This window comes from Anabrus simplex, chromosome 6, assembly GCF_040414725.1.
Source record: "Anabrus simplex isolate iqAnaSimp1 chromosome 6, ASM4041472v1, whole genome shotgun sequence".
Lineage (NCBI taxonomy): Eukaryota > Metazoa > Arthropoda > Insecta > Orthoptera > Tettigoniidae > Anabrus > Anabrus simplex.
In genome coordinates, this window is record NC_090270.1 from 88742207 (window position 1) to 88756651 (window position 14445).

General features: G+C 41.0%; 1 protein-coding gene across 1 annotated transcript in view; it reads left to right on the top strand.

The window, feature by feature from the left end:
- Positions 1-9571, top strand: part of LOC136875870 (sodium channel protein Nach-like) — a 113712-nt gene extending 104141 nt beyond the window's left edge. The window contains exon 14 of the mRNA XM_068228232.1: positions 9357-9571. Within this exon, the coding sequence (XP_068084333.1) occupies positions 9357-9571 (215 nt within the window). The remainder of the gene's footprint in view (positions 1-9356) is intronic.
- The last annotated feature ends 4874 nt before the right edge of the window (positions 9572-14445 follow it).

Consider the following 14445-nt stretch of genomic DNA (forward strand, 5'->3'; position numbering starts at 1 on the left):
GTTTTTCCTAACTCCAGCAGTTTATTTCATTTTTCTCCGTCGTAATATTCCGTTTAATTTCTGTAACTCCCGTTTACCTGCTGTATGCAGCATTACGTATACTAGAAAATTAGTGTATGGAATCACAGGTAGTACGAAACAATGCACATTGAAAGTCCATATGCATTTTCTTCTTCACTCTTAATATTTTGCCCAGAAATCGGGAAGTAGTGGTTCGAGCCCCACTGTCCGCAGCACTGAAGATGGTTTTCCGTGGTTTCCCATTTTCACACCTGGCAAATGCCGGGACTGTACCTTAATTAAGGCCACGGCCGCTTCCTTTCCAATTCCTAGGCCTTTCCTCTCCCATCGTCGCCGTAAGACATATCTGTGTCGGTGCGACGTAAAACAAAAATAGCAAAAGAAAAAATATTTTGCCAGATAATTACGCTTATACGTATTAAAGGAGTGTTTGGAACAAACGTCCCGGAAGGCTCGCACGTTAAACGTGCCGCAATTGAGGGGATTTCGATGAAAATATTTATTGGTTCCCATTAGTGGTGAAAGTTCTACAATTGTTAAGCTTTTCCACTCTATAGAGCCCTACAGACGATCTGATTTGGTTAGGTGGTCAGGCTGTCGGATGGTGCGGCCACGTGAATTCACCCGGCAAGAGTTTCGTCGGACGACACAACTACACAACTGCCACACAACTTGATTTAACGCCTGATCTGAAGTAATCCGCCTGACTGCCTGAGAAACTAGATTAAGGTAGAGGGTGGACAATTATAGAAAATTTAAAGCAAGCCAAATGAAATGAAGTTCTGGGATCTTTAAGGAGGTAAAAATTAATTTTTCAGTCATTTTATTGAAGAAAATAACGCTGTTTTACCATTTTCCCCCAAATTTTCCAGTTTTACACATTCAATTTCATATTTATTGTGTTATATCCTGTTTATTTTTAGAAAAATTAATTTGATTTTTCTCCGTTGTAATAATACGTTCAACTTCAGGAAACATTCATGCTGTATGTAACGTGGTTATATTAGAAAATGTGCGCATGGAACTTTTGATTACATGAAGCAGGAATCGTTATATGATACATTTTGAAAAACAAAATTCAAAACTATGTATCACTGATTATAAACTATGTGCAAAAAAATTAATACACAGTTTCCTGGACATGCAGTATCTATTCAATTCTAAATTTTCAATACAATTCGATGGAATTCGACAGTATTTGAAATTATCAACAACAACAACAACAACAACAACAAAAGAACATAGAGAATTTTAAAATATTTTCAATAGGATTTTTTGGTAACACTTTTCTATTATTTAGAGGTTATTCCGAGAAAATTTTACGTATATCTATACAGTACGTAAAAAGATCTGTTTACCTCCAGAGTATCTAATATGTTTAATTAGAATATAAATAATATTCCGTGACTACGTTGTCGAGTCAACAAATTAATCTAAAAAGCTACCTAATCGATAACAACAACAACAACAACAACAAAAGAACACAGAGAACTTTAAAATATTTCCAATAGGATTTTTGGTTATACTTTTCTATTATTTAGAAGTTACTCCGAGGAGTTTTAGATTAATTTGTTGATTATACTCATCGATACGGCCATGTATTGGACAGCTTGCAATACGTTGTCGAGGTTAATCACAGCTATTATTGGATTTCTCACTACAGTTACCAATAATGTTCGAGTCCGATTTTCGGTCCCGACTTCAATGAGCGCGGAACAAGCAATAACAAATAGGTGTACGATGCCAGAATGTGCTGGATCCTGGGTACCTTCTACCCTAAAACCGGGATGACTGGCGTCGTATGGTAAATATCGGCTCTAGATCTTTAAGCAAACCTTCACACACAAGTATTCTCGTGATATTTACTCTTCAATTCAGTATCGATTTTGTACCTGATGTCTATCAGTTAGCTAGGTCTCGGAATGTTTGTCGTGATATCTACCACAGGTAGATCCCACAAGGATAACAAACTAAACGTCACGTAATAATGATAACCAGATATTTATAGCATTTCACTTATACTAACTTGAACATAATGTGCTGACATCCATCTATGGTGAGAATGTGCAGAGTGCACTGTTTGTCCTGGTATGGCTAGATCCTTTACTGTTCTGCCCCAGTTTCACCCTTGGATTTGATTATAAGTTATGAAAGTTACTAGTAACACCTTTCGATATGACGAATTGTGTCACTCACGACAGTAGGGTCAGTTGGTTATGCATGTCAGTGGACGTAGCTGACTGTTACAGTACCTAACAAAAGTTTAAGACCACCAGCGAAAATCGGTTAATAAACTCCTGGTCCTACACTAATGGTACGAAATGGTCTGCACATATTTTTTGTCTTATTCATGTTGATATACAACTTATTACAAAGAACCGTTGAAATACTGAATGAAGTTTGTAAGTTATAATTTTTGAAACATTTTGAGAACCTGTATAAGTACCCCACATTTTTGGGGGTGTAAAGGCCAGCCTGTTTACTCAACTACGGTAGGTATTTTGGCTGCTTCATTTTTTCTAAATACCTATTCAAGAAAGTGTATATTTCAGTAAAAGCCAAAAGATGGAAGTATCACAGGGTCTTTTTTTTTCACGACACTCACTTCAAAGATAAGACACCAGTCAATGATAAATCTCCATCTGTAACATGTATCGACTCCTGTGATCTGCTGAGTGTGAGGGGTGCAAATTCGTTGACGGTAGCTCATTCCAAACATTTTTCAAGCATTTTTAAGCATGCTGTTAGTTTTTATAATTTAAGTGCGATATTTCAAAAAGAACATTCGCAGAAAAAAGACCCTATGATACTTTGATCTCTCGGCTTTTATGCCACTATACAAACAAACCCCATGACGCAACATCCCAGAAGTGCCACGGCCTACCAAGCGACCGCTGCCCAGTCCGATGGCCTGCAGATTATGAGGTGTCTTGTGTTCGGCCGTTATTCTTGGCTTTCTAGACCGGGGCCGCCAGCTCACCGTCATGTAGCTCCTCAAATGTAATCACCTCGAATCAGCCCTTAGAGCAAGGTAAAAATCCCTTGCCTGGCCAGGAATCGAACCCGGGGCCTCCGGGTAAGAGGCAAACACGCTACCCATGCACCGTGCAACCGAGGTATGTCAATATACACTCTATTGGATAGGTTTTTTTTAAAGATAGCCATATACCTTCTGTAGTTTAGTGAAAAGTATGGACTTTACACCCAAAAGTGGGGTATGCTTATAGATTCTCAAATTGTTTGAATAATTATAACTATTCGATATTTCAACCGTTTTATTCGTAATGTTGTATTAACACGAAGAGGCGACAAAATATTTTGCAGAGCAATTCGTATAATAAGTAGGACCAGGAGTTCATTAACTGATTTTCGTTTGTGGTCTTAAAATTTTGTTAGGTACTGTATGTATTAGCACTGCGTGGCTCTGAGAGGAAACTACCTCACTCCTCATTTCTCTAGGCCTAGGTTATCTATGGCAGCTGATGATGGAGTCGTTGAGGATTGAATAAGCCTTCAGGTTCAGGGCTCGACGTACACATATCCATCAACTGAAGTAGAGTAGAATATAAACACAACAACTGCATGGGACCAATTATATCTATATGTGCTCCCTTAAAACAACAATCATATAATCATCACAAATACACACGTCCCAAAAGAGCTTTAGCACCATCTGGAGGGGTACTAGGTTGCTTATGATTCAACGTAAAGTATGGGAGAAACATGAACATGTTCTGTAACGAATAACATGATTGCTTTAAACCTTCGTAAATCACGACGCATTATTTGGCAAAGTGCACCCAGTTCTCAAATTTGTAAATAACAATCTCAAATTTATTGAGGAAAAGTCTTTTTTTTTTTCTCGAGTCTCAAGACGAGGCCTAACATAATATTTCGTCGCTGCCGGGACAAAACCTCCTATGTGAAATATTTTTAACTTATAACTTTGGCCGATAAAGTTCTGTCATCTAAGGTGCAATATTGTGTGAATATTGTTAGGGGTCACTATATCTCTAAGAAATATTATCACATAGGAGGTTTTGCCCCGGCGACGACGATTTGTTAATTCTGGAGCATTGTAGGCCAGACAGTGGTGGATTTATTTGTCATTTTTTGCCTTTCTCGGTGGCTTTAGCTCGTAGATCCCTCTTTTCAGCGTTTTTCGGTCTTAACTGCTCACCTACCTTCCGTTGTACTGTCCATTCTCAATTCGAATTTTCATTAATTCATCCATTACCTCTTAATCTTTTCAGTAGTACTGTAAGAGATAAAATGAAATGAAAAAAGCAACTAACGCTTGAAAATCCAGGGGTATCAAATTATGTGTAAGATAAGTGAAATATTGATAGGAAAATTTTTTGATGCGAGTGTTTTAGAAGAGGAAGATCTCACTTGCTTCAAGTAGGAACCCTTAACAACCGTTGATTGGAGAGAAGTTCCTCGATGTTTTCCAACGTGCTGTCTGAAAGAAGGAGTATTTCACTCATATAATTTTGTACTGTATGATGCGTACCATCAGAATTTTGCATTTTAAGACATCATATTCCTTCATTAAATATGCAATTAAAACTGAGATTACGAATGAATTTGGATCGCACTTCAACGTGCTATATGTCAGCTTTAGGTCCTTTTTTGTGGATAATTTTAGGTCTTGCTACAGCTCTTTTTTTTAGGCAACTTATAGGACTTCGCCTTCCGAGACCTAGGTTTTACTCAACCCCGTGCGTTGAGACATGTTTTGGATCATTCGTAGCACGCTGCCCAACTGCTGTTTGGAGCTGCTCTGCTTTATACTCTCCCACTCTTCGACAGCAGATCTCCAGAAGTCATCCAGAGTAAGAGATGGGTTTCTGGATCTCCTCATGACCTGTTTCAACTGGTCCCAGGCATGTTCAATCGGATTCATGCCAGCTGACATCACTCTAATGTCGAAAAAGAACCAGAGTTGACCAGGAGAGTTCATATGAAAGCGAAGAGACTGGCATACGTATGTGGAAGCAACTTCAGTCAGCTATGGGAAGTGTGACTGCCAACCCATGCGTCCAAGTTGAGAGCCCCTAGTTTTCCTTTTAGTCCCATCTTACGACATACAGTCGATGTACTCTATCTCCTTTACTCACAAGGTGTTCACCATAGTGTGCCAAACTTCAGGAGACTCCTGCTGTTCAGCCTTGTTCAACTACGATTTCGTGTCCATTCACACTCAAAAATTACCCTCTCCTGAAACAGCTGGTTACTGGAGATGAGAAGTGGATCACGAATGGCAACATTACAAGAAATCACGGCAGAAGATAAAAGATCCCCCACCAACAGTCTCTGAAACATTCCGCATTCTATGGCGTACGATATTAACATGTACAGCAAAGATCTATGGGAACACATTCAGTGTTTGTCTGTCTAAAATGCAATTGAAACTGAGTCAGTTGACACGCATCATTTCAAAATACCCACACATGTAGCTGAGGCTATATGACTAGTTATTAGATTATATGCAACATAACCGAGGGGATACAGTACACTGAATTTTAAAGAAAATATATTGTAAATAATAAACTTGTTAAATGTTACCAGTAGAGCCCGGATTTCCATGTCACACTTCTCAAACTTTGCAAATATTGGTTTTATGACTTAATGATTCCAAATAACCGTTCTTTTTTCCCTGCATGTTTGCATGTTCTGGCCTTTTTAGCAGAAAATTCATGCATAATACATATTTTGAATATTCTGTATATAAAAGCGAATATTTGGACGTTTATATCTCTTTTCTTCTGACTTTAGCGCATATATAATGCTAACTTGCATGATAGCGCCTTTTATGAATGTTCGTTTGCAGAATTTGGGACCGTTTCTCTACGGTATATAGTATATCTCTTATTGAGAGACGGAGAGAATGTATTCCTGGCATCCCATCCGACAATCAAAGTTAGTACATAAGATAGAGATCCTATAAACCAACTAACCAAGCACTTTCTTGCTTGAATGAACATTGACAAGCCGGAAGGCCCCACGTCGATCTCTGTAATTTTTAGGAATAAGGTGCCCCACCTATAAATTGCTATAAACTGAACCGTAAACTGTGCAATACTAATGGCGGCAAGACTTGTATCACACTTCTGTGACGTCGCGTTACTGATATAGCAGCTTACAAACCTTGATTTTGCACTGAACCTTTAGTTGTTATCCTGGAATTTCCTACCTGGAACTCTCACTCGTCACACATCTTTGTAATCGCAGCTTCAGTCTTTATCAGTTATTGAAGACATCATCATCTGCAATTATCGCACAGAGAAGTAGCTCCGGCAGCTGAAAAGATAAGGCCGCTATTAGCCGTGGGCGTCCAGTGGACGCAGCTCGGTTGCGCCACTAGTTGCCAGAGGATTTAAGTACCGGGCGATCAGTGGCACAACTTGTGAATAATTGCTCGGTTCATACCGGGGAATAGTCAGTTGAGAGAATGGCGTCCTACGAAGAACTTCTTCTTGAGCACCTATTCAAAAGGAAAAACCGAAGGGTTAGAAGAATGCGGAAACATCCTATATTTGTTTCTCGACTGACTACAGGATTATATTATACATTGTTTGAAGATCTGAATGAGGATGACAGTAAATTTTTCAATTACCTGCGCATGTCAAAGTCGTCATTTTACGAATTGCTCGGCTTCATAAAAGGAGAAGTAACGGGAAACGACACAGGACTAAACAAGTTTTCGCAGCTGAGCTGTAATTCACTAATATAGCCATATAATGGATCAATGGTACTTGTAAATGTAAACGTTATGGGTATTATATATTTCAAGATGGAGTAGTAAACGTTTTATAATACTCACATACCGGCCGAGTTGGCCATGCTGTTAGGAGCGCGCAACTGTGCGCTTGCATCCGGGAGATAGTGGGTTCGAATCCCGCTGTCGGCAACCCTGAAGATGGTTTTCTGTGGTTTCCCATTTCACACCAGGTAAATGCTGTACCTTACTTAAGGCCACGGCCACTTCCTTCCAACCCCTAGCCCTTTCCTATCCCATCGTCGCCATAAGACCTATATGTGTCGGTGCGACGTAACGCTACTAGCTTATATATATATAATACCTAGACTATTCTTCTCGCCTATGGGTTTTGCTTCGAATTCTGGAATTAAGTTCTTTAAAATGCTGTTCCAAGAATTCAGTGTTTCCATTTTGTCATTGTAAGCTTCAGTTCTGGAATCCCAAGTGACAGGTTTTCATTCTACTTCAACAATGGTCTTCAGTATTTATTTGACTTTCAAATAATTTTGCCATCTCCTTCATTTGCTGTTGTAGTTTATTTGATGTCTCCGTGTTCAATAAGTAAAATATTCACTCTACCACAGCACGAGACCAAACAAGGTAATGAAGAAAGATAATGGTTAGGTGGATCGCTGACTCAATTGCGTTCCATCTTCCGCATTACGTCAAGCTGGTGTGTGAACGCGAACTTGAGTGACGTTTCCGTATGCGCGGGGAGGTACATCGGGCGACTAGTTGCGCCACTAGTCGCCCACGGCTAATAGGCTACGTTTACTGCAATGCCCCGTCACGCAGTTAAGCAACTAAAGGCTCAACTGCGTGACGGGGCATTGCAGTAAATGTAGCCTATTAGCCGTGGGCGACTAGTGGCGCAACTAGTCGCCGGATGTACCTCCCCGCGCATACGGAAATGTCACTCAAGTTCGTGTTCTCACACCAGCTTGACGTAATGCGGACGATGGAACGCAATTGAATCAGCGATCCACCTAACCATTATCTTTCTTCATTACCTTGTTTGGTATCGTGCTGTGGCAGAGTGAATATTTTACTTATTGTGATAGTTTATTTATTGAAGATGGAGACATCAAATAAACTACAACAGCAAATGAAGGAGTTGGCAAAATAATTTGAAAGTCAAATAAATAATGAAGACCATTTTCGACTTAGAATGAAAACCGGTCACTTGGGATTCCAGAACTGAAGCTTAGGCCTACACTGACAAAATAAAAACACGGAATTCTTGGAACAGCATTTTAAAGAACTTTAGGTGAGTATTATATTTTTTTGCTAGTGGCTTTACGTCGCACCGACACAGATAGGTCTTATGGGGACGAGGGGATAGGAAAGGGTCAAGAGTTATTAAGGTACAGTCCCAGAATTTGCCTGGTGTGAAAATGGGAAACCACGGAAAACCATCTTCAGGGCTGCCGACTGTGGGATTCGAACTCACTATCTCCCGGATGCAAGCTCACAGCTGCGCGCTCCTAACCGCACAGCCAACTCGCCCCGTGTGTGAGTATTATAAAACGTTTACTACTCTTATATGGAAATACAGTATGTAATGCCCATATAAATTCTATAATCGTTTACATTTACAAGTACCATTGATCCATTATATGGCTCTATTAGTGAATTACAGCTCAACTGGGAAACACTTGTTTAGTCCTATGTCGTTTCCCGTTATTTCTTCTTTTATGTGGCCAAGCAGTTCGCAAAATGACGACTTTGACATGCGCAGGTAATTGAAAAATTTACTATCATCCTCATTTAGATCGTGAAACAATGTATAATATAATCCTCTAGTCAGCCGAAAAACAAATATAGGATGTTTCCGCACTTTCCTAACCCTTCGGTTTTTCCATTTTAATAGAAGAGCAAGAAGAAGAAGTTCTTCGTAGGACGCCATTCTCTCAACTGACTATTCCCCGGTATGAACCGAGCAAGTATTCACAAGTTGCGCCACTGATCGCCCGGTACTTAAATCCACTAGTCGCCCACGGCTAATAGCGGCCTAAAAGTCGCCAGAGCAGTTGCCGGCTCAGATGACTGCTGGCAACTAGTTGCTCAGTTGTGCCACTAGTCGCCCGCGCCTAATAGGCTCCATTTGATCCAATGGTCAGTGACTCGCCAGAGCAACTAGTTGCACCACTAGTCGCCCACGGCTAATAGCGGCCTAAGCTGAACAAAATGATACTTTCAAACACTCATTTTGAATTCGTGTAGAGTATAAAATACGTATTGCGTTGAAAATGCAAAAGATGTACAATTTGACCTCACTTTGTCCCAAATGTCTTCATTAATGTATGCACCTGTCACTTCTTGTGACGTAGAGAGGTCATTTTCTGTGTTTTAGAATGTGGTGACATAAAAAACGGATGAGGTTAAATAAAGAAATTTTTTTTGAAATTGTTTTTGTACAATGTTTCATAAGGAACTTAATTTTGATGGTGCATATTTTCCAGTTTATTGTGCATGTTTTGCCACATGATAGTGCATGAATGCATGCATATTTTGAGATTTGATAGTGCATGGAAATCCGGGCTCTAGTTACCAGTAATGCATTGTGTTTCAGGCAATTTCGGGGGCATCTGCGGTCTGTTCGTTGGCTTCAGCCTTATTAGCATCATAGAGTTCCTGTATTTCTTCACAATACGACTCTTCTTTGTGTGTCAGCGCCACAACCGAAGAGAATATGAACCTCCTGCAAATCACCAGAATACTACTGGCTCTCCAAGGGGCGATATCTATTGGAGAGAGATTCTGCCTGGAAACATGCCTCGATATTAGTTTCTTTTCGGAACGCTACACATAATTACAAATTAGGCATTATTTTTAGATTGTTCTACATCTTCATTTAATGTTGTTTTGCCTTCGTATAGAAGACTTATGCCATTCTAGTAAACCCTGTGAAATTTAAAACTGGAAACAATCTTCAGGAAGCTGTGCCCGATTAAAGGGAATTTCATGTGTTCTAACCTAACCTAACCCCATGACACTACAACCCTGAAGGGCCTTGGTCTACCAAGCGACCGCTGCTCAACTCGAAGGCTTGCAGATTACGAGGTGTCGTGTGGTCAGCACGACGAATCCTCTCGGCCGTTATTGTTGGTTTTGTAGACCAGGGCCGCTATTTCACCGTCAGATAGCTCCTCCATTGTAATCACATAGGCTGAGTGAACATCGAACCAGCCCTCAGATCCAGGTAAAACTCCCTGACCTGGCCGGGAATCGAACCCAGGGCCGCCAGGTAAGAGACAGGCACGCTATTCCTACACCACGAGGCCGGCATTTCATGTGTTCACCTAGAGGAATTATCCAGACGTGACCACAATCTCTTACCGGCCAGGAATTGAACCCGGAAGCCTCTGAACCGGAGGCCGCGATGTTGAACATTTATCCAAGGATGCAGGCGGGGATTGCCACATGTTACCAGACTCAAATTTCAGTCATCCGTTGAGCTACATCTTCCAAACTAATTAGAAATCAACTCTCTCGGATGATCAGAAGTGAGTTTCTAGCTTCTGATCACCCGTTCCCGGGTTCGATTCTGGGCAAAGTCGTCGATGTTTCAAGGGTGGAGAAATGTTTTGATATCTCGCATGGCACATTCTGAGTCCACACGACAAAACTCAGGTCGAACTTGCTGGGCAATAAATAAGTGAATGTATAGTCGCTTTAAAAAGTAAAGTATGAGTGCATGGTATTGTATTAGGCTACTCACATTTAATATTTTATCACACTTAAGGGGATTCACGACTGCAATATTGCGATTTTTGACCAACAAAAATCTAATTTTAATTTTTAACCTTAAACATGCCTCTGTGGTGTAGTGATTAGCGTGATTAGCTGCAACCCCCGGAGGTCCGAGTTCGTTTCCCGGCTTTGCCACGAAATTTGAACAGTGGTACGAGGGCTGGAACAGGGTCCACCCAGCCTCGGGAGGTCAACTGAGTAGAGGTGGGTTCGATTTCCACTTCAGACATCCTGGAAGTGGTTTTCCGTGGTTTCCCACTTCTCCTCCTACCTAACTTAAGGCCACGGCCGCTTCCTTCCCTCCTCCTTGCCTATCCCTTCCAATCTTCCCATCCCTCTACAAGGACCCTGTTCAGCATAGCAGGTGCGGCGGCCTGGGCGAGGTACTGGTCATTTCCCCAGTTGTATCTCCAGACCCAAAGTATGAAGCTCCAGGCCACTGCCATTGAGGCGGTAGAGGTGGGATCCCTCGCTGAGTCCGAGGGAAAAACCGACCCTGGAGGGTAACAGATTAATAATAATAAGAAGACCTTAAACATCCCTCATTTCTTCCTCTTTCAAATTCCGTTATCACTTTTGACCTAACGTCATTCTTAAAGCTCTAAATGCCGGTTTTAAAGGGTAGCAGTACGGCGTACATAGAGCAAGCACACGCCACTTTATCTCTCACTTTCAGACAAAATTAGCTTCAGAGTTCTTTTGGACTGCCATTTCAATACTACCGCTGGAATATATTTACTTTGTAGTAGACCTACGCTGTGCGTAAGAGGAGAAAGACATCAGAGGGAGTAATTTACAGTCCAGAACAGTTTTAATGCAAGTATGTTTCTTAAAACTTCCAATTGTATTTTTCTAGCTCAAAATAACATCACCTCACTGCCATGCATAAAATGCTCCTTGCGACAGAGTTCTTATCAGATTCACCTGAAATTTTTCGATAAAGTTTCAATATGTACAGGAATTTAAAGAGGTTGTGCATTTTATTATCAGTTTAATATTACCTTCATATTTTTGTTCCTAAATTAGCACTAGGAGTACGTTCAATGGATACCAAAATGACCTATATTAATCTGTGAGTACCATTTGAACACACTACTTCTTATTCTTGTTACTGTATGCATGTGCAATGTACTGTCACCATGTGAGAAATAACACGTTTTTGGGTGTGTCGCTAGGTCAGTGGCAAGCATGACAGTAGGATCTCTCCTCATTGCTGCTTCAAGTATCGTGTCATATCGTTCGTACATGGTTTTCTGATACCTAAACATTCACGCGCCTTCGTACATTGGAAACTGTACATTGCTCCATAGTGATGGCGCTCAAGCGGTATCGAAGCGATCTCTGATGTTTTCTCCATTTGTTATTAAATTCCAGATTTTTAATGGTTCTGTGGCGAATTTATATCATACGTATGCATTATGTGATGCGCCGTGGTCATGTTCTGCTGTAACCCATGGGATGCTTAGTTTGTGTTTGTATATAAATTTAAATGCCTGATGTTGCTCGTGTAGTCATAGTTTCATCAAGGCTGACCTTCCACAGGTTGAAGGGATGAACTATGACGTCATAAACGTGGCTACCCTGGCAGGAGAGTCGTAACGCTTGGCAAATATTGGCATTTAATAATTACGTACAAATTGCAAAAACTCTTAATTTCCGCATCTAAATTCCTTTTTTGGAAATGGTAGAATTTGCTCTTTACGTTAAAAATGTTCTGAGACCCGAATTGGAGATAGTGGGCTTGTGTACCGGAACCACTAGAGTTTTACCTGTCGTACGAATAATGATAAAATGAGAGACGTATATCTCCAGTAGTTCATACCTAAGTGCAAAACCCAGAGTTATTAGTATTTTTGACATGTCTGTCAAATGATAACCCAAAAATAATGATAACTGTGTCACATGGAGCATTTTCCATGCACATGTGAGAAGTAAACAAATTTAACTAATCAACTTAAAATTACCGAGCTCGATAGCTGCAGTCGCTTAAGTGCGGCCAGTATCCAGTATTCGGAAGATGGTGGGTTCGAACCGCACTGTCGGCAGCCCAGAAGACGGTTTTCCGTGGTTTCCCATTTTCACACCAGGCTAATGCCGGGGCTGTACCTTAATTAAGGCCACGGACGCTTCCTTCCCACTCCTAGGCCTTTCCTCTCCCATCGTCGCCATAAGACCTATCTGTGTCGGTGCGACGTAAAGCAACTTGCAACATAAAATTTTGTGTGGTGCTCTATCCAATTGCTATGTGCTTGTGCTTTAAATTTGGTTGTGATAAGTGGTAACTTGTATAAGTTCCAAATTTCAGTCGTGACTTCTCTTAATTTAATTATTATCATAATACAGTGAGTTTCCCCAACGCAGCCAGCTTATCTGCCTCCCGTTGACTCATCACCCCCCGCTCCGCGGACTAGCATGTCGCTCACTTTATCCGTGCATTCATAACAATAAATAAAGAAAATAAGAATTAAGAAAAATTAATTAAGAGTTAAGAAAATAAGCTCGTACCTTATGACAGGAGATGTTGGAAATGTTCTCCACACATTTCTAGCATCGTCTTAGGAGACTCCGATTCACACGCATAAGTTCGTCTTCCGTAATTAAGGCTATTTCTCTCCGGATATGTTCTCTCAGTTCGTCCAACATGTGTGGTTTTCTTGCATACACTTTATAAATAAAAGTCACAAAGAGTTAAATCTGGGGACCATGATGGCCATAAGTCCGTACTAATAACACGATCACCGGGCGAGTTGGCCGTGCGCGTAGAGGCGCGTGGCTGTGAGCTTGCATCCGGGAGATAGTAGGTTCGAATCCCACTATCGGCAGCCATGAAGATGGTTTTCCGTGGTTTCCCATTTTCACACCAGGCAAATGCTGGGGCTGTACCTTAATTAAGGCCACGGCCGCTTCCTTCCAACTCCTAGGCCTTTCCTATCCCGTCGTCGCCATAAGACCTATCTGTGTCGGTGCGACGTAAAGCCCCTAGCAAAAAAAAATAACACGATCTTCAAAAATTCGATTTTAACATTTTCGTAGCCCGCAATGCTGAGCTCTTCGAAACCTCGGATTCTTGTCCAAATCGTCTTAGGGATTTTGTAGGCGTATGTTCTAATCTTTCTGCTGTTTCATTTACTTTTTCCTCGTTAAGTACAATTTTTTAACACTTCGCTTCTTATCGAGTAAAGAACCAGTTCCTCTTAATTTGTTTACGAGATTCCGCACGGTCTCCCTATGTGGAGGGCGTACACCTGGAAATTATGTTACAAATCGCCTAACGACTTCCCTGCAAGACTCTGTTTTCACATAATTACCGTACATAAATACCCTTTCCTCTACCGTGTGCACATGTGGAGGCGTTATGAGAATTATACCCCGAAGTAACATTTCACAAATCGAGAACAGTTGGAGTGACATATCAGCACTTAATACACGTTCTAAGCACGGACTTGAACTGCGAAGTGCGGGCTTTACCGCGCTGTCGCTGCGCTGTGTAACGGGAAGTGATGCGTCAACGGGAGGCAGACAAGCTGGGCGCGCCTCCCGGCCAACAGATGAGAGAAACTCAGTGTATAATTCACCTTCCATGTAGGTACAAACTCTGTGGATTCATACAACAAAAATATCTATGGGATCAGTTGTTTCTGAGAAAAGTGTACCTGCGAAGAACTAATACAATACCCATCACTCATCCCTTTTTGTTAATGACTATAAACACTTTTTAACAAGTGTTTAAAATAGCTTCTTAAAATGGAATTCAGACATTACACATGTGAACAACTCTTGAACACATTGCTTACTATAATATTTCCCTTCCAACTTTCCTTAGTCAGTTCTTGTTCATTTCCGATACCAACGGTATTAAGTTTGTGAGGCACAGAGAGTCTTCCATTTTGTTGACCTTCGAGCCTCTT